At 42.9% G+C, this 24,532-nt stretch overlaps 1 protein-coding gene across 3 annotated transcripts in view; it reads right to left on the bottom strand.

Annotated features, from left to right (window-relative positions):
• Nucleotides 1-19,812, bottom strand: part of EPRS1 (glutamyl-prolyl-tRNA synthetase 1) — an 83,291-nt gene extending 63,479 nt beyond the window's left edge. The window contains exons 1-6 of one of the 3 annotated variants that reach the window (XM_063725138.1): nucleotides 19,694-19,812; nucleotides 17,937-18,251; nucleotides 12,537-12,621; nucleotides 3,996-4,095; nucleotides 2,576-2,732; nucleotides 1,454-1,593 (exon numbers count right to left, since the gene is read on the bottom strand). In XM_063725138.1, the coding sequence (XP_063581208.1) occupies nucleotides 1,454-1,593; nucleotides 2,576-2,732; nucleotides 3,996-4,095; nucleotides 12,537-12,621; nucleotides 17,937-17,982 (528 nt within the window). In that variant the 5' untranslated portion in view covers nucleotides 17,983-18,251; nucleotides 19,694-19,812. Of the gene's footprint in view, nucleotides 1-1,453; nucleotides 1,594-2,575; nucleotides 2,733-3,995; nucleotides 4,096-12,536; nucleotides 12,622-17,936; nucleotides 18,269-19,693 lie in introns of all 3 variants that reach the window. The other 2 variants (XM_054520220.1, XM_054520227.1) reach the window with 2 other exon arrangements.
• Nucleotides 19,813-24,532: the final 4,720 nt, after the last annotated feature.

Raw genomic sequence — 24,532 nt, 5'->3', positions numbered from 1 at the left:
GACTTGCTAACATGGTGAAACCCCATCTCTACTAAAAGTACAAAAATTAGCTGGGTGTGGTGGCGTGCACCTGTAGTCTCAGCTACTCAGGAGGCTGAGGCAGGAGAATTGCTTGAACCTGGGAGGCAGAGGCTGCAGTGAGCCGAGATCATGCCACTGCACTCCAGCCTGGGTGACATGCAAAACTCTGTCTCAAAAAAAAAAAAAAAGTATATGGGGTATTCATTCTAAGTAAATAAATAACAGAGTAGGTAAGGCACAAAGGCAGGAAAAAGTAGTGCAATGTCCATGAAAAGTTAGGGATGCATATTGGGTGGGTAGGGAAGGAAACTGAAATAGATTAAAAACACAGAGGACCTTTTAAGTTTTAGGCAATGAGGAGTCAGTCCTCAGGGATAATAGGACCATGGATTTGTGTTTTCTAAAGTGATACAAAAGGAAGTTTAGTTATGAAATTATGGTATTAAACCAAGCAAGGAAAAATTAGGCCTCAACAAAGTGCAACAGCACTGAAGATGGACAGAAAACAAATCTACACACATGAGAAGTCGTAACAGGACTCGTTGAGTAAATGTGAAAAACAGTGAAGGATGAGTAAAGATTTGTAGCCAAAACAACTGAGTGGACTGGGCTATCTTTATCCAAGTAGACAGTAGTTCTCAAATTTTACATTAGAAAACCTTAATTAAATCAAAACTTTACAACACATTCCTAAAGTGTAAAACAGATCAAAGTGGAGCAACTCTGGTTGAGAAAAGGAGCTTTTGTACTGTACACTATGTCACATTTTCCTACAGAATCAATGAAAAAGTGCTGCAGAATCCCAGGACTTGATGCTCAATGGTTCAAAAAACCAGGAGAATCAGAAGAAAGAAAAAATTGCAAAGGTGTAAAATTATGAGGTTTTATTTATATGGAGTTTGGACTGCCTAAGGGACATACACTGGATGATCAAAATCTTTAGCTATGTAATTATAAAGATTAAGGCTTTACATAGATGAACAATTAAATGTGAAACCAAGACTTAAAAATGTCAGATTCTTGCAAGAAGATCCTTTTAAATTTATTAAAAGAAAATAAACTTTATGAGTAGGAATAATTGTCTTTTCAGACCTAGGGCCTCAGACAGACTGAAATGTCATCTTTTTTTTTTTTTTGAGATGGAGTCTCACTCTGTTGCCCAGGCTGGAGTGCAGTGGTATGATCTCGGCTCACTGCAAGCTCCACCTCCCAGGTTCACACCATTTTCCTGACTCAGCCTCCCGAGTAGCTGGGACTACAGGCGCCCGCCATCATGCCCGGCTAATTTTTTTCTTTTGTATATTTTTAGTAGAGATGGGGTTTCACCGTGTTATTCAGGATGGTCTCAATCTCCTGACCTCGTGATCTGCCCGCCTTGGCCTCCCAAAGTGGGTTTTTTTTTTTTTTTTTTAAGAAAGAAAAAAAGGCTTACCACTCGAGCTTTGGTTGTTGAAACATCCCATTTGGTACCTACTGACTGGAAGGCCTGCTGAGCTTCAAGAAAGCCAAACCAACGTTTTACATGAACTGGAGCTTTTTTCTGTTTCAACTGTTCTTGCCAGGCAGCATTTCCTATGAGCAAAGATAATTTTACACTATTCAATAAATCTGCAGCTTCAAAAGCAAAGTTCCAGTTGTGACTAATTGAAGTAAATGAGATGGCTTAAAGTTGTGCTTCTAAAGAAAATGAAATTTTAAATATCTGGATATACATTGAACTGTTTTCTAAAACAGTTAGCTCTCTGTGTCCATGGGTTCCATAACTGTAGATACAACCAACTGAAGATGAAAAATATGCAAAGCTGGGAGTGCTGGTTGCTTGGGACCTGGTGAGAGTGGATGATTACAAAGGGGCATGAGGAACTTCTGGGGGTGGCGGATATATTTATTATCTTGATTGTAACCATAGTTCCACAGCTGTGTGTGTGCGTGTGGGTGTGTGCGTGTGTGTGTATGTATATATACACACACATGTCAAAATTTATCAAATGATATATTTTTAAGTAAGTGTGATTTTCTGTATATCAATTACACCTCAAGAAAGTTGTTTTTGAAAAAACTGGCTTTCCAAGTTGGAAAAAGCATATTCTTACTTGTTGCAAACTAGTTGTAGAAGAAGGAAGTGACCTCCAAGAAAAACCACAACTCCACATCATCCCACTACTCCCTAACCTCCCAATCACACACTCACTGAGCAATAATGGCTTTTTCAAGTCAGAGACAAGTGTCTGGAGTAAAATAATAGCTGAAGTAGGAGAGGTGCTAACATAAATGGGATGGGGACTTCTTTATCAGGAATAAGATCAGCTCCAAAGGCAAGAAGGAAGCTGGGGTTGTGAGACAGACGACGGCAGAAAAAGACAGGGAATTCCTGTAGCTGGATAGGAATAAAACAGCCAGGGAGGTCATTCCTCTGTAATAAAGTCCTAAGTTACTGTCTAAACATATATACACACACATATATACATACATGCATACACACAGAAATATGTATAATTCTTATCCAGCAAAATATTAAACGATTAAAACAGAGGATTATAAGAATTACTGATACCTTTTAGGGTGGCCCAAACACATAAATCTGCTAAACTCAAGGAGTTTCCAACTAAGTATGTTCTCAGAGACAGGCAATGATTGAGTTCATTAATTCCAGAAGTAAAGGAATCACATGAAGATAATTTTGTAGCACTGAACTCCAACCAGTGATCAATCTGTCAACATAAAAGATAGAAAAGAAATGCACTCCAACATTTCAACTTATAAAAAGAAAGATCATAAAAAAATTCTAGTTAACTAGAGCAACAGTACACTCTTACTATGCTTTTCCTTTCTCAAATTATACAATTTATCATTATGTGGACTAAATTCTGATTACCTAAAATCTAAAATGGAACTTAAATAAATGCCACATTTATTTTGCTATGCTTTCTGCTTTTTTTTTTTTTTTATAGGAATGTGGCAGGGCACTTCAGGAAAGAACACGAAAATAAGAATTTGAGAACTGGTGGCAGAAATAAGTAACCAACCTGAATGAACCAAAGGGATGGTACCTAGCCAAACAGATTGATTTACTTGAAAAATTTAAAAGTTAGTACTTAGAAACCATTCTGTGTACTTTGAATTTTATGAGATTTAGGAAGGTTAGAGCAGAATACAAACAGGAAAAAAAGCAGCATCTAAAAAGTAGTACTGTCATCTACTGCATAATGACATTTCGGTCAATGACAGACTGCACATATGACAATGGTCCCATAAGGTTATAGTTTTATCTATGTTGTCTATGTTTAGATACACAAATACGTATTGTGTTACAACTGCCTACTGTATTGAGTATTGTAACTTGCCAGTGTAGGTTTGTAGTCTAGAAGCAATAGGCTACACTGTATAGCCTAGGTGTGTAGTAGGCTATCCCATTTAGGTTTTTGTAGGTACACTCTATGATGTTGATAGAATGATGAAACTGCCTAATAACACATTTCTCAGAACACATCCCATTATTAAGAGGCACATAATTGTATCAAAATTTAATTTACTACTGATATAATTAATTAAACAAGGCATACACTTAGAAAGAAGAGAAAATGGGATCCAAACTATGCGTGTTACCCTGGTCAAACTTCTTAACTTTTCTAGGCCTGCTGCCTTATCCGTAAAGTAAGAAAGTTGGATGAGATGATCTATACAGCCCCATCTGGCTATGAAATGCTAGGAATCTGTGAAGGCAAAGATGGCGCTAAACGCTCCCAAAAGAACAGCTGGTAGGGGATTAAACGTTCAAACTTAGGAATTACAAAAAAAGAATTTCTTTTGTGACAACAAAAACAAGATGAGCATTCTGTACCTCATTCTATATAATTAACACTCTGTTAATATCCTTAAGTAGAATAGTTCATAAGCCAACAATAAATGGAGGTTCCCATAAAAAAAACAGAAGCATAAGACAAAACACACACAACAAAATGTTCATTGTTTACCTCAGTATGTTCCATCAGATTAGAGCCATATAACCCAGCTGTAGTTGCAACTCTAGCCAAGTAGCGAAGTATAGAATTCACATCTGTGAATATCACATTTCTAGAATATAAGCACGAGATATAAATATTACTGCCGCTCTAGCAAATCAGTAAGTCATGAGACTTAAGAAGAAATGTAAAAATGGAAACTTTATTATATTTACCATGTATTTTCTACTATAGTAAAAAAACAGATCTGCTAATTTGTTTGTTTGTTTCAGATGGAGTTTCGCTCCTGTTGCCCAAGCTGGAGTGCAATGGTGCGATCTCGGTTCACTGCAACCTTTGCCTCCAGGGTTCAAGCAATTCTCCTGCCTCAGCCTCCCAAGTAGCTGTGATTATAGGTGCCTGCCACCACGACAGGCTAATTTTTTGTATTTTTAGTAGAGACGGGGTTTCACAATGTTGGCCAGGCTGGTCTCGAGCTCCTGACCTCAGGTGATCCACCTGCCTCAGCCTTCCAAAGTGCTCGGATTACAGGCGTGAGCCACCGCGCCCGGTCTGCTAATTTGTTCTTTACATGTCTATTCAGAGGTGCAAATATGAAAATATAACTGGGATATTGAGAATAACAGTGATTTAAAATAAATCAAGGCTGGCCAGGTGTGGTGACTCACACCTGTAATCCCAGCACTTTGGGAGGCCAAGACAGGCGGATCACTTGAGGTCAGGAGTTTGAGACCAGCCTGGCTAACATGGTGAAACCCCATCTCTACTAAAAACACAAAAATTAGCCAGGCATAGTGGCATGCACCTGTGCTCCCAGCTACTCAGAAGGCTGAGGCACAAGAATCGCTTGAACTCACAGTGAGCTGAGACCACACCACTGCACTTCAGCCTGGGTGACGGACAGAGACCCTGTCTCAAAAAAAAAAAAATAAATCAAATAAATCAAGGCAAAGGAGCCAAGAATATATTGCTAATAAAGAGGCTAAGAAGGCAGATCAAACCTCATCCAAACCCATCACAGGCCAGGTGTGGTGGCTCATGCCTGTAATCCCAGCACTTTGGGAGGCCGAGGCAGACAGATCACTTGAGGTCAGGAGCTTGAGACCAGCCTGGCCAACATGGTGAATCCCCGTCTCTTCTACAAATATAAAAATTAGCTAGGTGTGGTGGTGGGCACTTGTAATCCCAGCTACTCAGGAGGCTGAGGCAGGAGAATTGCTTGAACCCGGGAAGTGGAGGTTGCAGTGAGCCAAGATCGCGCCACTGCACTCCAGCCTGGGCAGCGGAGCAAGACTCCATCTCACAACAAAAAACAAAAAACCACACACTGTTGGTGGGAGTGTAAATTGGTCAACCCACTGTAAAAAGCAGTATGGCGTTTTCTCAAAGAGCTAAAAACAGAACTACGATTCGACCCAGCAATCCCATTACTGGCTACACACTCAGAGGAATATAGTTCATTCTACCATAAAGACACATGCCTGGAAATGTTCACTGCAGCACTATCCACAATAACAAAGACATGGAATCAACCTAAATGCCCATCAGTGACAGACTGGATAAAGAAAATGTGGTACATATACACCATGGAACACTATGCAGCCATAAAAAAAAGATCATGTCTTTTGCAGGAACATGGATGGCACTGAAGGCCATTATATTTAGCAAACTGACACAGGAACAGAAAACCAAATACTGCATGTTCTCACTTATAAGTGGGAGCTTAATGATGAGAACACATGAACACAAAAAAGTGAACGACAGACACTGGGGCTTGAGGGTGGATGTTGGGAGGAGGGAGAAGAGCAGAAAAAATAACTATTGGATGGCTTAGTACCTGGGTGACAAAATAATATGTACAACAAACCCCATGACACAAGTTTACCTACATAACAAACCTGCACATGTACTACTGAACCTAAAATAAAAGTTCTTAAAAGAATAAATTTATTTTTAGCAATGAAACAAAAATACTGCAATCATGAAACAGGATACTACAAAAAGAGTATCCAGAATGTAAAAAAACAGAACACTCAGATACTAAAAATATAATAGCCAAAATTAAAAACCTCAATAGAAAAATGGATAATAAAGTTGAGGAACTTTCCAGAAAGTAAAGGAAAAAAAAAAATGGGCCAGGCATGTTGGTACACACCTGTAGTCCCAACTACTCAGGGGGCTGAAGCAGGTGTATCGCTAAGCCGAGGAGTTGGATGCTGTAGTGTGCTATAATTGCACCTGTGACTATCCATTGCACTCCAGCCTAGACAGCATACTGAGACCTCCATCTCTAAAAATAAAAATAAAGAGGCCGGGCGCGGTGGCTCACACCTGTGATCCCAGCACTTTGGGAGGCCGAGGTAGGTGGATCACCAGAGGTCAGGAGTTCCAGACCAGCCTGAACAACATAGTGAAATCCCACCTCTACTAAAAATACAAAAATTAGCCGGGCGTGGTGGCACACGCCTGTAATCCCAGCTACTTGGGAGGCTGAGGCAGGAGAATTGCTTGAACCTGGGAGGCGGAGGTTGCAGTGAGCCTGGATTGTGCCACTGCACTCCAGCCTGGGCAACAGAGCAAGACTCCGTCTGAAAAAAAAAAAAAAAAAAAAAAGAGAGAGAGATGGAAAATGGAGTGACAACTTAGAAAAATAAAAGGACTAATCCTAACATCCACATAAAGAACAGAAAATAGAGAGAAAAACATTTTTCAAAGAAAAAATGTTCTCAATTTCCAAAAGCAGGATTTCCAAGTTTCCACAATGAAAGAGGCAACCAAATGCCCAGCAGAACAGATGAAAAATAGACCCAAACTAAAGCATATTATTGTAAAATTTGAGAATACTGACTCCTAAGGGAAGATTCCTCTAAACTTCCTGAAGTCACACAGAAAAGTTCAGAAATCAGAAAGTTTCAGAAGAAAATTACAAAGCAAACAAACACCAATTATCCCATGGAAAACTAATAGTTTTACATGAAAAGCAATTATACTATGTGGCTCAGGAGTAAATAAAACTTACACGGCCATTATAATGTAAATACAGAATGGTAATCAAATGACAATTATGGTACAACTACACTGGGAGAAAGGGGGAGATAGAGAGCAGAAGTTTATGAGTTATGGGGTGACTGTGTGCATGTAGTGGCAACAGGGGAAAGTGTTTCAGCTTTTTTTTTTTTTTCTGAGATGGAGTTTCACTATTGTTGCCCAGGCTACAGTGCAATGGCACAATCTCAGCTCACTGCAACCTCCACCTCCTGGGTTCAAGCAATTCTCCTGCCTCAGCCTCCTGAGTAGGTGGGATTACAGGCATGCACCACCATGCCCGGCAAGTTTTGTATTTTTAGTAGAGATGGGGTTTCTCCATGTTGGTCAAGCTGGTCTCGAACTCCTGACCTCAGGTGATCTGTCTGCCTTGGCCTCCCAAAGTGCTGGGATTAAAGGCGTGAGCCACCACACCCAGCTCAGTTTATCTTTTTTTTTTTTTTTTTTTTTGAGACAGGGTCTCCCTCTGTTTTCCATGCTGGAGTGCAGTGGTGTGATCCTGGCTCTACTGCAACCTCCATCTCCTGGGCTCAGGTGATCGTCCTGCCTCAGCCTCCCAAGTAGCTGGGAGTACACCCAGCTAATTTTTGCTTTTTTTTTTGTAGACAGGATTTTGCTATGTTGCCCAGGCTGGTCTCGAACTGCTGAGCTCAAGCAATCCACTCGCCTCGGCCTCCCAAAGTGCTAGGATTACACGCTTGAGCCACCATGCCCGGCTCAGCTTTCTCTTTCTTAGTGGAAAGATATTGTCTAAAACTGGAAAAATAAGGAGAAACAATACTAGAATGTTAAAGACAGAGGTCAATACAAAAGAATCAGCTCAAAAGAGTTGAAATGTTTGTTCCTATAGAGGGAAAAATAGAAGATGGGAGGTGAATGACTGGTGGTTTTTACTAAAATACTTACAGCACTATGCCACTAAAGTATTTGCGTATGTAGCTCTGGTTTTTTTGCTTTATTTTTTAGAGATGGGGTTCTCCCTCTATCACTCAGGCTGGAGTACAGGGCACAATATCAGTTCAGTACACCCTTGACCTCCCAGGCTCAAGCAATTCCCAGGCATCAGCCCCCCAAGTAGCTGGGACCAGAGGAGTGTGCTACTACTCTTAGCTAATTTTTGTATTTTTTGTAGAGGTGAGGTTTTGCCATGTTGCCCGGCTGGTCTCAAACTCCTGAGCTCAGGCAATCTACCTACCCTGGTCTCTCAAAGTGCTGGGATTACAGGTGTGAGTCACAAAGCCCAGCCATAGCTTTGATTAAAAAAAAAAAAAAAAATTTGATGAGGCTGGGCGTGGTGGCTCACACCTATACTCCCAGCACTTTGGGAGGCTGAGGCAGGAGGATCACTTTAAGCCAGGAGTTCAAGACCAGCCTAGGCAACATAGGGCAACCCTGTCCCTACAAAAAATTTTTTAAAAATTAGCCGAGTGTAGTAGTGCATGTCTGTAGTCCCAGCTACTTGGGAGGCTGTGGCAGGAGGATCGCTTAAACCCAGGGGTTTAAGTATGCAGTGAGTAGCGAGCCGTGATTGTGCCACTGCACTCAAGTATGAGCAACAGAAAAAGATCCTATCTCAACAAAACTCCCCAGCACTTTGGGAAGCCAAGGCAGGAGGACTGCTTGATGCCAGGAGTCTGAGACCAGCATGGGCAACAAAGTGAGATCCTATCTCTACAAAATATTTCAAAAATCAGTCAGGTGTGGTGGCACATGCCTATGGTCTCAGGTACTCAGGAGGCTGAGGCAGGGGGATAACTTGAGCCCAGGAGCTCAAGGCTGCAGTGAGCTATGATAACACCACTGCACTCCAGCCTAGGCGACAGAGTGAGACTCCATCTCTAAAAAAAATAAATATCAGCCACATAAAAAACTTTTAATGAAAAGACAGACTAGGGCCAGGTACAATGGCTCATGCCTGTAATGCCAGCACTTTGCAAGGTCAAGATGGGAGGACAGCTTGAGGTCAGGAGATCAAGACCAGACTAGACAATAATGCAAGACCCTGTCTCTCAAAATTAGCTTGGCATGGTGGTACAGACCTATAGTCCAGCTACTTGGGAAGCTGAGGCAGGAAGATGGCTTGATCCCAGGAGTTTAAGGCAACAGTGAGCCATGATCGTGCCACTGCACTCCAGCCTGGGTGACAGAGCAAGACTCTATTTCTAAAAAAAAGAAAATTTTTAATAGACTAGTTTTGTCAAGACATTTAAGAAACATGATCAAGGCCGGCACAGTGGCTCACGCCTGTGATCCTAGCACTTTGGGAGGCCGAGGTGGGCGGATCACCTGAGGTCAGGAGTTCAAGACCAGCCTGACCAACACGGTGAAACCCCGAATCTACTGAAAATACAAAAATCAGCCAGGCATGGTGGCGGGTGCCTGTAATCCCAGCTACTCAGGAGGCTGAGGCAGGAGAATCACTTGAACCCAGGAGGCAGAGGTTGCAGTGAGCAGAGATCGTACCATTGCACTCCAGCCTGGGCAACAAAAGCAAAACTCCATCTTAAAATAAATAAATAAATAAATAAAATAAATGATCAAATATGATACTTGGAACCTTGTAGAAAGACATTAATTTTGAACACATAAAAAGTTTACCTTTGTGGCTGGGTGCGGTGGCTCATGCCTATAATCCCAGTATTTTGGGAGGCCGAAGTGGGCGGATCCCTTGAGCCCAGGAGGTAAAGACCAGCCTAGGCAACATGGCGAAATCCCATCTCTACAAAAATACAAAAATTTGCTGGCATGGTGGCATGTGTCTGTGGTCCCAGCTACTTGGGGGCCAGGTTGGAGGGGAGGGGGCACTGAGGCAGGGGAATCGTCTGAGCCCAGAAGACCAAGGCTGCAGTGAGGATTGAGAGGGCAAGAGGCACACAGAACATTTAGGTTAGTACTTTGAGAATGCAATTACAGATTAATTTCCTTTACTCATTTTATGCACAGTCACCTTTGTGATTATCACTACAAACAGTTTATAAATTTTGTGACCAGCAAGTCAACAGTAAGAGTAAGTCTGGCAAAGACAAATTAGTGGCTTTCAAGTGAAATATGTACCTACTATTAACAGACGCCAAGCATTTCAGTAATGACTATTTTTCTGTTCTGAGGCAGTACTTTTATTAAGGCAAGAATCATTAGATTTATTCATTAAAGTTAACTTACAAGACAACACTAGCCTAATTCCAATCACTGCAGGTAGGAGAAAGTAACATCACTATAGATACTACATAAATAACATCTGGCTTTTAAAATCAACATATTTGAACTAGTGACATTTTATGTATTACAACTCTTAATAAAACTATGCCATATTCAATTATTTTTAGTCAACAAAGAATTATAAAACATCAGGATAAAGAGTGGTATGGTAGAGAACGGAAATCCTCCTCTTGCATTCTTTTCGTTTTCCCTTTGAGGCTCAACAAGGGGGACTGCAGTTCTCCAAGTCAAGAAGCTGCATGGCACCTCTTTCAAACCTATTTCTGTCTCAGTTTTTTTCATGAGAAAATGACACCAAGCTGGTAATACTCTTATTTTTTATATTTTATCCCTTCCCCAATACAAGTCTTTCTTACAGCAGTTTATTAGGGACCTTTAGCAGTGTGTTTAAACATTTCAAATCTGCATCCTGCTTAAAAATATATCTTTGAAACCCTCTTTCAATCTGGTCCAGATTCTTCTATCTGGCAAAGTTTTTAGAGTTTTTTTTTTTGAGACAGAATCTTGCTCTGTCGCCCAGGCTGGAGTGCAGTGGCATGATCTCAACTCACTGCAATGTATGCCCACCAGGTTCAAGCTATTCTCCTGCCTCAGCCTCCTGAGTAGCTGGGACTACAGGCACGCACCACCATGCCCGGCTAATATTTTTTTGTATTTTTAGTAGAAACGAGGTTTCACCAAGTTGGCCAGGCTGGTCTTGGACTCCTGACGTCAAGTGATCCACCCACCTTGGCCTCTCAAAGTGTTGATACTACAGGCGTGAGCCACCGCGCCTGGCCACATACCCTGTTTCATAGGGGAGCAGAAAGACAGGGATTGCAGATAATTCTTTTGAGCGAAAGTAAATCATCAGAATAAATGGACCAGGAAGTGGGCACAGGGAGGTGAGAGAGCAACATTAAAGGAAGATAAGAAACAGAGCAGCACAGGAACAAAGACTGTCTTATTACACGGATAAAGTCACCTAGGTAATATCTTGAGGCTGCCCTCAGAAGAGCAGGTGAAATCTGTCTGAGCTGGGATTGACTGATCTTTCCAGATTATTTTGATGAGATCCCCAAGGAGGGGACTTAAGTCAACTGCATTTCTTTTGGAAAGATGCTTTCTTGGCCAGATGAGGAAATTCTAGAAAGTCCCTCTCTATATGATGGGGGAGGTGGGCATGTTGGGTTGTGAAAGGAAACAAGGTTAGAGGTACCCTGATTCTAAGGTAGCTTCTAAGGCCTCTCAGCATGTCAAAGTGCCAGTCTTTGGGGTATCACTTTCTGAAGCAACATTCCCCTGTCTGAAACTTCCCTAGAAGTTTCAGTTAAAAGCTGAGTTGGTGGTTGTACAGGAAAAAATCAATAGCTGGGCACCAAAGGATCCCATTAAACCAGTCACTCATTTCTGGGAATAGACCAGTCCAATAAAATAACTGTGCCTCATTTCAGGAGCTGGTGTTGCAGATGGGCTCTCAAAGCTAGACCTCTAGTTCCTTTTAAACAGATTACATGGGGAATCAGTTTGCTGAAAAATTTAAGTCTCTAGATTCAATTCTTTTAGAATAAAGAAAAGTATACTTCTTTCTAGGGACAATCTACCTAATTAGTAAGTAAAACAAGCATACAACATTTAATGCTGAAATTTTTTTTTTTTTTTGAGACAGAGTCTAACTCTGTCACCCAGGCTGGAGCGCAGTGGCGCACTCTCGGTTTACTGCAACCTCCACCTCCCGCGTTCAAACAATTCTCCTGCCTCAGCCTCCCAGGTAGCTGGGATTACAAGCACGTGCCACCACACGTGGATAATTTTTTGTATTTTTAGTAGAGACAGGGTTTCACTGTTACCCAGGATGGTCTCGATCTCCTGACCTTGTGATCCGCCTGCCTCGGCCTCCCAAAGTGCTGGGATTACATGTGTGAGCCACCACACCCGGCGATGCCAAATATTTCTTTAAATGCCATTCAGAGGCCAAATGCGGTGGCTCACGTCTTTAACCCTAGTGCTTTGGGATGCTGAGGTCAGAGGATGGCTTGAGGCCAGGAGTTCAAACTGGCCTGGGGAACACAGTGATATCCCCTCTCTACAAAAAACATTTTTTAATTAGCCAGGTGTGGAGGCATGTGCCTGCAGTCCTAGCTACTCGGGAGGCTGAGATGGCAGGAGCCTGAGTCCACGAGTTCTAGGTACAGTGAGCTATGATCATGCCAGCCTGGGCAAAAGAGGGAGACTCTGTCTCTTAAAAAAAAACTCTAAAAAAAAGAAAAAGCCAATCAGTACTGAAAATAAAAAGATGAAAACACTTACTCAGAAACATGAAGAATATTCTCTTTCCCTTCTTCAACGGAAATGCTGACATCGTCTTTCACGTGTTCTACTGCCAGCAAAGCTCCTATAAATAATATGAAAATATTTTTTATATTTAAAAGCAATGCAGTATTTATAACTGGAATCATAAAGCAATCAGGATGAGTCAACAAACCAATATTAAGTCCTATAAGGAGTGAACTTTTTTCTCAGTAGTCTGTAGACAGAAAATATAGTCTTTTGTCTCAGAGCAGCAACAAATCAGAATACAGAATCCATTCACTAGCATATCCAACTGGTTTTGAATTTGTTCAGCTTTCAGTTAGAGACACTGAAATTAATCTGCTTCTCCCTTCAGAGACAAAAAGAAATTAGTATAGTGCCAGCCAGGCATGGTGGCTCATGCCTGTAATCCCAGCACTTTGGGAGGCCGAGGCAGGCGGATCACCTGAGGGCGGGAGTTCAAGACCAGCCTCACCAACATGGAGAAACCCCGTCTCTACTAAAAATATAAAATTAGCCAGTCATGGTGGCGCATGCCTGTAACCCCAGCTACTCGGGAGGCTGAGGCAGGAGAATCGCTTGAACCTGGGAGGTGGAGGTTATGGTGAGCTGAGATTGAGCCATTGCACTCCAGCCTGGGTGACAAGAGCGAAACTGCGTCTTAAAAAAAAAAAAATAGTATAGTGCCTTACATAAAAGCTTTTGTTAATATGTTGACCTTGGATTTTTAAAAAACTAAAAAAAAAGAAAAAAAAGCTATCGTTAATAGTATTTGAGTGACTATTATGTCTTAGTCACTATGCCAAATGCTTTACAGTTATAATTTTTCATCTTTGGGGTAACCTGTAGAGTTAGATTCAAAGGACATGATATCTCATGCCTATAATCCCAGCACTTTGGGAGGCTGAGGTGGGAGGACTGCTTGAACCCACAAGTTCAAGACCAGCCTGGGCAACACAGTGAGACTCTGTCTCTACAAAAAAATACAAAAATTAGCTAGGCACAGTGGTACACACCTGTGGTCCCAGCTACCCAGGGGGCTGAGGTGGGAGGACTGCTTGAGCCTGGGAAGTCATGGCCGCAGTGAGCCGTGATTGCACCACTGCGTTCCTGCCTGAATGACACAGCGAAACTGTCTCAAAAAAAAAAAAGAGATACTTCCATCCCCATTTTACAGAATAGGAAAGTAAGGCTTAAAGGAGTTAAATAACCAGCCTAATGTCCTTGACAAAATATATGGCAGTCAGGATCTGAATGCAAGCCTCATGTAGTCCACAGCTCAAACTCTAAAACAGTGTAATATGGCCTCTTGACACTTAATTAATTCATTAATCCTCTGTCCCTTAATTTGGTTAAGATAGACAGGCCAGGCGCGGTGGCTCACGCCTATAATCCCAGCACTTTGGGAGGATGAGGTGGGCGGATCACCTGAGGTCGGGAGTTCGAGACCAGCCTGACCAACATGGAGAAACCCCATCTCCACTAAAAATACAAAATTAGCCAGGTGCGGTGGCACATGCCTGTAATCCCAGCTACTCAGAAGGCTGAGGCAGGAGAATCGCTTGAACCTGGGAGGCAGAGGTTGTGGTGAGCCAAGATTGCGCTATTGCACTCCAGCCTGGGCAACAAGAGTGAAATTCCGTCTAAAAAAAAAGATGGACAACTAGCACCCAGATACTGGTTTATAAACACCATGTTCCACTGGAAACAGGGCTGTGGCAAGGAAGGTGCAAAATAAAACTGAAAAATCTTATTGTGTTAGAAAGCAAAGGAGTACTCAAAGATAGAGAGCACATATGTCGAAAGGACATAGAGTCTCTACTAAAAATATAAAAATTAGCTGGGCGTGGCGGCACAGGCCTATAGTCCCAGCTACTCGGGAGGCTGAGGCAGGAGGATCGCATGAATCTGGGAGGCAGAGGTTTCAGCGAGCCAAGATCACACTACTGCACTCCAGCCTGGTGACAGGGTGAGACTCCATCTCAAAAAACAAAAAAAAAAACAAAACAACATCAACAACAACAAAAGTAAACTACTGTCATAGACAAAAAGATATATGAATTTCAGAAGTATTATCCTAGGCACATATGAGAATATAAGAATACATATAATATGATTCAATTTATATGAAATTATAGAAAAAGCAAAACAAGAGTGACAAAAAGAAGACGAGTCGCTATTAGGTGCCAGGAGTAGGGAAAGGAATGACTGCAAAGGGGCATGAGAGGACTTTCTGAAGTAATGAAAATATTCTACATGATGACTGTGGTGTAGACCACACACTGTATACATTTGTCAATCACTTACAAGTGGTGAACTTAATTGTATACAAGTTATAATTCAATAAAACTAATTTTTAAAAATAAAATAATTTTAAATAGAAAATGAAAATAATACAAATTGTAACTTCTTGAGTAGATTTTGCTATGATTTTTTTAAATGGGAAAAAGAGAAGCTCTCCTCACAGAAAAATGCCAACTAATACCTACAGAAGGAATGGTAGAATTGGAAAGTCGCTATCTCGCAAACATCACAAAATCATAAAAATCAAGTTAGGCAGGAAGTATCAACGGATACTGAAACTAGTGGGTGAAGATCTCATGCAAAGTGGAACATTTACATGATTCCAATGCATCTGCCCATTAAAATCAAGGTTAGAATCATCAGTAATGGGAAAATTAAATTCATGCACCAACTGATGGGCTGCAATGAAGAACAAGGAATAACTGCTATTCCTGCCAAAGACACAGAGCCTGAATCTAGCCACCAGGAAATATCAGACAACTTAAACAGGGGATATTCTTCAAGTTAAGTGGCCTGTAATCTTCAGAAAGGTCAAAGCTATGAAAGCCAAGGGAAGACTAGGAAGCCATTCCAGACTGAAAGAAACTGGAGAGAGGTGACAGTTAGATGCAAACAAAGCATAATACAGGATTTTGATCTCAACACTATGGAGGGTCTGGTTGTAACAAATAGTGATAGAACAAGGATGGGGTCTGTGCATTAGATGGAAGCATTGTATCCAAGTGTATTTCCTGATTTGGGTGCTTGTGTGAGATCACGTGGAGTTTCCAAGTTTGTTGGGGATGTACACTGGAGTTATGCTGAGATACTGAAGCCTCATATCTACAGTATGCTCTTGGGTGGTACCGGGGAAAAAGGTCTTTGTTCTAGCCTTGCATCTTTGTTTTAAGTTTGAAATTAACATTAAATATATAACATGATGAATGCATATAAAATAGGAAAATTCTAGCAATGCAACCTATTATTTTAAAATGTTTCATCTAATTATATTACTTAAAGATAAAGTGTAATTGAATTAAACAACTGGGAATAATTAAATCAAAAATTAAAAAGGGGGAGGAGCAATTAGAAAAATGATATATTTGATAATTGGCATACAGTTCAAAATGACAAGAGTTTCATAGAATACTGGCAGAATTCTGAGTTCTGTAATACACTACAGAAACAGGCCACCTTCAGGGTGATTTTCTAAATAACAAAAAATGTATCAGGAGGCTGGGCATGGTGGCTCACATCTGTGGTCCTGGCACTTTGGGAGGCCAAGGCGGGCGGACTGCTTGAGGTCAGGAGTTTGAGACCAGCCTGGCCAACATGGCAAAATGCTGTGTCTACTAAAAAATTCAAAAATTAGGCGGGCGTGGTGGTGCGCACCTGTAAGCGCAACTACTCATGTGGCTGAGAACAAGAATCGCTTGATCCTGGGAGACAGAGGTTGCAATGAGCTCGGTCTCAAAAAAAAAAAAAAAAACAGTATCAGGAACTTTAACCATAGTCTCACTTAACTCTGGCAACCAATCCTATCTGTCAGACATTATTCTCCCTTTCTTAAAACAAGGAAACTATGGGAGAAGCTAAATAAGGAACTTGTCAAGGTTTCACAACTAATAAGTGGCAGCCAGGATTGGACTCAGGTCTGCAGGAACGAAACGTCTTTGCTCTCAACCATGAGGGCACTCTAATGCCTCTCCAGCTCAGGAATCAAACCCATTCCTTTTAGAGTTCATTGATTTGTTGTGCGGTTAGTCCATTACTGCAACCAATATGCCAAAACATTATCATCTTTTAAATTTTTAAAATGGCTACTAAGTTGTGTTTTTGTTCAACAACCTTAAAACATGACCAAAGTTGAGAACATAATGAATAATTTCATCAGCCCCACGTGGCCAATTGTACATAAAGGTATGGGCTTCTTGAACATTAAAAAGTACTGTGTGTGTATTATCATACGTATGCATTAACAAATATTAGGTCAGGCTGGGTACCGTGGCTCATGCCTGTAATCCTAGTACTTTGGGAGGCCAAGCCAGGAAGGCTTGAGCCCAGGAGTTTGAGACCAGCCTGGGCAACACAGTGAAACGCCATCTTTCCAAAAAAGACACAAACACAAAATTAGCCAGGCATGGTGGCACGCGTCTGTAGTCCCAGCTACTAAGGAGGCTGAGGTGGGAGGATCATCTGAGCCCGGAAGTTCGAGGCTGCAGTGAGCCTTGAAAGTGCCACTGCACTCCAACCTGGACGATAAAGCAAGACCCTGACTCTCAAAAGAAAAAAAAAATCGGCAAACTACTTAAATTATTCTGTGTAATTTCCCAAAGTAATGAAAAAGCAGAAATTCTAAGCAATCTACCAACAATAACCTTGGTCATGTCGAAAAAATAATTCCAAACAGAACTGAAGATGTATCAGTAAGGAGACAGATCCAATGTTTACTCTGAAATTTACTACACATCCACAGGGTGCAGTAAAAGCAACCGTATCAGTCTACAGTATACCTGGGTGTTTTCCCCAATTACCCTACCACCTTTAATTAAAAATAAATGCAGCCTCAATTGAAATCCTAAATGCTAATACGCTCGTCTGGGTTCTTTCTTCTGAACTCGATAAAACGTTAAGGAAAATTTGACTCAAGAGAACTGAGGATTTCTCCTGAGAGGAGAGGACAGGAAAGGAGGCAAGAAAAGGAGTCAGGGGAAAAATGCTAAAGGAGAAGCGACGATAATTGGATTTTAAGTTTTAAAATCTTATTTCCACGAGCAACTCTCGCTCTCCGGGGGAAAAAGGGAGAGATGAGTTGACTGGGAGTTCATCCCTCTGAGAAGAAGATCCGAAGCGGAGTCTCGTGTTGCCTAGCCTGGGCTCACACTGCGCCTCCCTCCATGCCCGGGAAAACCATCTTCAGGAGCAGATGCACCTGCCGGGGACACGGGGCGAGGGGTGCGGAGCCTCCTCCACGTACAATTCTGGGGCGAAGGGCAGGTCCAACCTCCCAGATGGTGACCACCACTGCGCAAAGCCGGGGCGCAGCGACCTTCCTCGCCCCGCACCCTCCCTGGCTGATGCAACCCACACAGGTCATTGGTCTCGGCCCCTTACCTAGCGGAGGGTCTCCTGAATTCACGGTCAGAGAGAGCGTCGCCATCTCCACCAGTCCCGCTGGTCTACCTGTCAGTACGCCTGGCTGGTGCCAGAACCACGCAGTACCCCGCGAAAGGAAGAAGATGCAACGTGTGCGCGTACCCGACGCCGCCGCAGCTTTCGCTCCGCCCCTGCGCCGCAGCTACTGCCGACACCGCGCACGCCGCGGTGCGACATCGTCGCGCGCCGTCTTCTTCCCTGCCCGCAGGCTCCAGAGCCTGCCACCCCGCCTCTTGGCCGCTAGGGTTAGAACGGCCTGCGTGGCCTTTTGTGCTGCGGTGGGAAAGAAGCTGAAGTGGACGGGACTTTACGACACTTCGTCAAGTCAGCAGGTCGTAAAATAGCAGGTTGTAAAAGCATCTTTAAGATGGGATAGGCGTTTATGTGAAGCACAAAACAAAAGCATGCACTGTCTTTATGTAAAAAAGAAAAGTCCTGGAAGCATACACACGATAGCCATGATTACGTTGGGAATGGGAGAAGTTTTTCTGGTTATTTTATACATTCCCCCCCGTTTTTGTTTTTGTTTTTTTTTTTTTCAAAAGAAGAACGTATTTTCAAGAGTTATTTGCGTATTGAAAATAATGGTTAAAGGAAATATAAAAGACTCTTTGAAAATCACTGCAGGCCGGGCGTAGTGGCTCACGCCTGTAATCCCAGCACTTTCGAAGGTGTAGGCGGGCGGATCACCTGAGTCTGGCCAGCATGGTGAAACCCCATCTCTACCAAAAATACAAAAATTAGCCTGGCATGGTGGTGGGCCCCTGTAATCCCAGCTACTTGGGAGGCTGAGGCAGGAGAATCGCTTGAACCTGGGAGGTGGAGGTTGCAGTGAGCCGAGATCGTGCTACTGCATCCAGCCTGGGCGACAGAGGTGAGACTCCTCAAAAAGAAAAAAAAAAAAATCACTGCAGAGGCCGGGCGCGGTGGCTCAGGCCTGTAATCCCAGCACTTTGGGAGGCCCGAGGCGAGCGGATCACGAGATCAGGAGTTCGAGACCAGCCAGCTTAATCAACATGGTGAAACTATAGAGACAGGGGTCTCTACTAAAAGTACAAAAATTAGCCGGGAGTGGTAGCGCGCACCTTTAATCCCAGCTACTCGGGGGGCTGAGGCAAGAGAATCGCTTGAACCCGGGAGGAGGAGGTTGCGGTGAGCCGAGATCGCGCCACTGCACTCCAGCCTGGGCGAAAGACTGAGACTCCGTTTCAAAACAAACAAAAAATCACTGCAGATAGGCGTGGTGGCGCGCTCCTGTAGTCTCAGCTATTCAGAAGGCTGAGGCGGGATCGCCTGAGCCCAGGAAGATGAGGCGGTAGTGGCCTCGCCGTGGACTTGCCTGTGAGTAGCCACTACCCTCCAGCCTGGCCGACACAGTGAGAGACCTGATTTAAAAAACAAAACAAAAAAACCTCCGATGCTGCCCCCAGTCATGGAGTCCACAAGTGTTTTTTTCAGCATCTCATCTGATTCTCGCTTTCAAACCCTTTGTGACGGACGTGCATGCATGAGCTCCAGAGATACTCCAAGGTGTATACACACATTCGTGTGTGTGAGCTGCACACATATTTCAAGGGCTGGTGTTAAAGTACGGGGGCCTGGGATGGATTCCGGGAACTATCTCAACCACATCCTCGCCTACACTTTTTCTTAACCTCCCCAAGACATCCTTGTTTTCATAGAAAAATTAGCCTGGCGGGCATGGTGGCACACACCTGTAATTCCAGCTCCTGGGGAGGCTGAGGCAGGAGAATCGCTTGAACTCAGGAGGTGGAGGTTGCAGTGAGCTGAGATTGCGCCACTGCACTCCAGCCTGGGCAACAGAGCAAGACTGTGTCTAAAAAACAAGACAAAACAAAACAAAAACACAAGGTAAATAAAAATTGCTACACAGTGAGATATATGTAGCAATAGAAATATGTTCATATTAAAAACATTTTGGGGCCGGGGCACAGTAACTCACACCTGTAATCCCAGCACTTTGGGAGGCTGAGGCGGGTGGGTCACTTGAGGTCAGGAGTTTGAGACCAGCCTGGCTAATATGGTAAAACCCCATCTCTACAAAAAATACAAAAATTAGCTAGGCTTGGTGGCACATGCCTGTAATCCCAGCTACTCTGGAGGCTGAGGCAGGAGAATTGCTTGAGCCCAGAAGGCAGAGGTTGCAGTGACCCGATATCGCATCACTACACTCCAGCCTGGGTGACAGAGTGAGATGTGAGACTCTGTCTAAAAAAAAAAAAATTGAAATGAGAGTAAAAATAATAAAGTTTGCAGAAAGTACAAAGATAGCTCAGAAGATGGAAGATGATTATCCATGTTGAGTGAGGAAGGAAAGACAGAATGGTAAAGGAAAGCTTTGGCTAAAAGATGGCATATTTGGCTGGGCACAGTAATATACCTGTAATCCTGTATGCCTGTAATTACACCTGTAATCCTAGCACTGTGGGAAACCGAGGTGGGAGGATCACTTGAGGCCAGAAGTTTGAGATCAGCCTAGGTAACATAGCGAGGCCCTGTCTCCACAAAGAAAAAAAAAATTAGTTGGGTGTGGTGGTTTATGCCTGTAGTCCCAGTTACGTGGGAGGTTGAGGCGGGAGGGTCACTTGAGTCCATTTGAGGAGTTTAAGGTTGCAGTGAGCTATGATCATGCCATTGTATTCAATCCTTGGCAACAGAGCAAGACCCTGTCCCCCTCCCCGCCCCCAAAAAAAGTATATTTAAGGGATGGGGAAAAAAAGGGGGTAAAAGAAGAACATGAGATAAAACCTGAAGTCATGAAGCTGAGTGTACTGGGAAAACTCTGACCAGTTCGTTATTGCCAGAATATAAAATCTTTTGGAAGTAAGGGACTAAAAGGCTGGAATGTAGGCAGATTAAATTAGGAAGAGTTCTATATATCATGCTGAGGAGCAAGATTTTATCTTATGATAGAAAGTTGGTGAAAAGTTTTAGGCAGAAGCAGGAGATATGATTAGGATCACATTTTAGAAGGATGACTTTAACAATAATATAGGAGATGACTTGGAGTGCGCAGAACTGGCATTAGGGAAACCAGTTAAGATGTTATTACCACAGTCCATATGAGAGAAAATAAAAGATGATGGCCTGAACTAAGGCAGTGGAATAAGATCTGAGAATAGAGAACAAGTTTCAGATATATTTAGGAGGTAAAATCAATAATGACAGACAAGATGTTTGGGAAGGTGATGGTGAAAGAAGCAATTTTTTAATTTTTTTTTCTTTTTGATACAGTCTCCCTGTCACCCAGGCTGAAGTGCAGAGGCACAATCTCAGCTCGCTGCAACCTCCGCCTCCCAGGTTCAAGCAATTCTCATCCCTCAGCCTTCCAAGTAGCTGGGATTACAGGCATGTGCCACCACATCCAGCTAATTTTTCTGTATTTTTGGTAGAGATGGGGTTTCGCCATGTTGGCCAAGCTGGTCTCAAACTCTTGGCCTCAAGTGATCCGCCATCCTCGGCCTCCCAAATTGCTGGGATTACACTGCACCCGGCCGAGAAGCAAATTTGCCTAGGTTTATTCCTAGATTTCAGCTGGATAAATGGGTGGATGGTTATGTCATTATCAAAGGAGGGAAGACAAGAGAGGAAACAGAGTTGGCAAATTATTTGGTTCTAGACGGATTTTTTGAGATGTCTGTAAGATATGTAGGTGAAAATATCCTTTACAAATTGCAGATTATAATAATATAATAAAACCTGGGGCTCAGTTGAAATGTTTTGCTGAAGGTGTGAGTAGTTATTAAAATGGATGAGATAAGCCTGGAGAAGAAGATACAGAGCTATGCTATACAGTGTGGTAGGCACTAGACACATATGACCATTTTCTTTTTTCTTTTTCTTTTTTTTTGAGATGGAGTCTCACTCTGTCGCCCAGGCTGGAGTGCAGTGGTGCAATCCCAGCACACTGCAACCTCTGCCTCCCGGGTTCAAGCGATTCTCCTGCCTCAGCCTTCTTAGTAGCTGGGATTAAAGGCACATGCCACCACGCCCAGCTAATTTTTGTATTTTAGTAGAGACGGGATTTCCATGTTGGCTAGGCTGGTCTTGAACTCCTGACCTCAGGTGATCCACCTGCCTTGGCCTCCCAAAGTGCTGGGATTACAGGCGTGAGCCACCATGCCTGGCCTCATTTTATTTTTTCTAACCGCGTCATTGAGATATAATTCACATACCATAAAATTCACCTATTTAAAGTGTATAATTCAGAGTTCAATCATCACCACAATTACTTCTAGAACATTTTATCATCCTCTAAAGAAACTTTGTACCCTTTGGCAGTCACTTCCCATTTCCCCTCAACCCTTGAAATATTTTTTAAAAATGTTTAAGGATATAGATGACTTGAACCCTACCTGCATCCGCAATCTCATTTCTTTTTTATAATTTTTAATACCCAAGTTCTGCCTCAGGATCTATCCCAACCTCATTTTATAACACTCTGCCCCTTGTTCATTTTACTTCAGCCACTGTGGCTTCCTTTAAGTTCTTTTTCTTTGTCTTCTCAGAGATGTTGTTTGCTTCCTATTTACACTAGAAATCTCAGATCTTAGTGTGCCTGACCAGACATCACCTCCACGGAAAACATACTCCTATTTTATGTACAGAAGGTCCTCTTTCAACCCTCCAACCCCACCCCAGTTGCTTTCTAGCTCATCTTCCTGATTTCATTTATAGCATTTACCACAATCTAAAATTTTATTTACTTATTATCTGTCTTGTTTCACAAGAACACATGCTCAACAAAGGAACAGACTTATGGTCACTGTTACATCCACTGTTGAATGTTCAGTACCTGGCTGGGCAAGGTGGATCACACCTGTAATCCCAGCACTTTGGGAGGCCAAGGTGGGTGGATCACCTGAGGTCAGGAGTTCGAGACCAGCCTGGCCAACATGATGAAACCCCAACTCTACTAAAAATTCAAAAAATTAGCCGGGCGTTGTGGCGGGCACCTGTAATCCCAGCTACTCGGGAGGCTGAGGCAGGGGAATCGCTTGAACCTGGGAGGCAGAAGTTGCAGTGAGCCTGGGCAACAAGAGTGAAACACTGTCTCAAAAAAAAAAGAAAGAAAGAATGTTCAGTACCTATGTTCAGTGCCTAACACATAGTAGGTGCTCAATAAATATTTGTTCAATGAATGGAGCCATGGTAAGAGAAAAGATAGTGTTTTAGGGGAACTTTAAATGGTTGAGCATGGCTACAGTATAGGTTAGGGTCAGAGTTGATGCTGGAGAAGGAAGAAGCCATTAAGAGCTTCACATATCATTATAAGGAGTTTGCATTTTATCCTGAAGGCAAAGGAAAGCCATAAAATATTTTGAGTAAGGGGAATGGCATTACATTTGATTTTTAAAAATCACTTTGGGCCCGGTGTGGTAACTCACGCTTGTAAAATCACAGCGTTTTGGGAAGCTGAAGTGGATGGATCCCTTGAGACCAGGATTTTGAGACCAGCTTGTGCAACATGGTGAAACCCCATCTCTACAAAAAATATACAAAAATTAGCCAGGCTTTTTTTTTTTTTTTGAGATGGAGTCTTGCTTTGTCACCCAGGTTGGAGTGCAGTGGCATGATCTTGGCTCACTGCAACCTACATCTCCTGGGTTCATGCAATTCTCCTGCCTCAGCCTCCCAAGTAGCTGGGATTACAGGCATGTGCCACTATGCCTGGCTAATTTTTGCATTTTTAGTAGAGACAGGATTTCACCATATTGGTCAGGCTGGTCTTGAACTCCTGACCTCAAGTGATCCACCCACCTCAGCCTCCCAAAGTGCTGGGATTACAGGCATGAGCCACCACGCCCAGCTTAGCCAGGCGTTATTGTGCAAACCTGTAGTCTCAGCTACTTGGGGGGCTGAGGCAGGAGAATTGCTTAAGCCTAGGAGGTCAAGGCTGCAGTGAGATATAAGCACACCACTGCACTCCAGCCTGGGTGACAGAGCGAGACCCTGTCTCAAAAACAAAACAAAACAAAAAAATCACTCTGGAGATGACGTGATAAATGGATGAGAGAGACATAGATGGGTTACAGTGTAGGCAGAAAGATTAGTCAAGACACTGCAGGGATCTAGGGAAGAAATAATGGGGTATAAGGGTATAAATTAATGTAATTAATGTAGAGGCAAGAGTAATGGAGAGAGGATTTAGACTCCTACATATCTCACTTACATAAATTGGGTTTTCATATAGGAACCTGAAGAAAATAACTTCAAAGTTATTTTCGGCCGGTTGTGGTGGCTCACACCTGTAATCCCAGCACTTTGGGAGGCCGAGGCAGGTGGATCACCTGAGGTCAGGAGTTCGAGACCAGCCTGGCCAACATGGTGAAACCCCTGTCTCTACTAAAGATACAAAAAATTAGCCAGGTGTGGTGGTGCGCCCCTGTAATCCCAGCTACTCGGGAGGCTGAAGCAGGAAAATCGCTTGAACCCAGGAGGCGGAGGTTGCAGTGAGCTGAGATCACGCCATTGCACTCCAGCCTGGGTGACAGGGTGAGACTCCATCTCAAAAAAAAAAAAAAAAGTTATTA

This window comes from Pongo abelii, chromosome 1, assembly GCF_028885655.2.
Source record: "Pongo abelii isolate AG06213 chromosome 1, NHGRI_mPonAbe1-v2.0_pri, whole genome shotgun sequence".
NCBI lineage: Eukaryota > Metazoa > Chordata > Mammalia > Primates > Hominidae > Pongo > Pongo abelii.
Note: the sequence above shows the minus strand (reverse complement) of the source record. Positions and strands in the feature narration are given on the sequence as shown.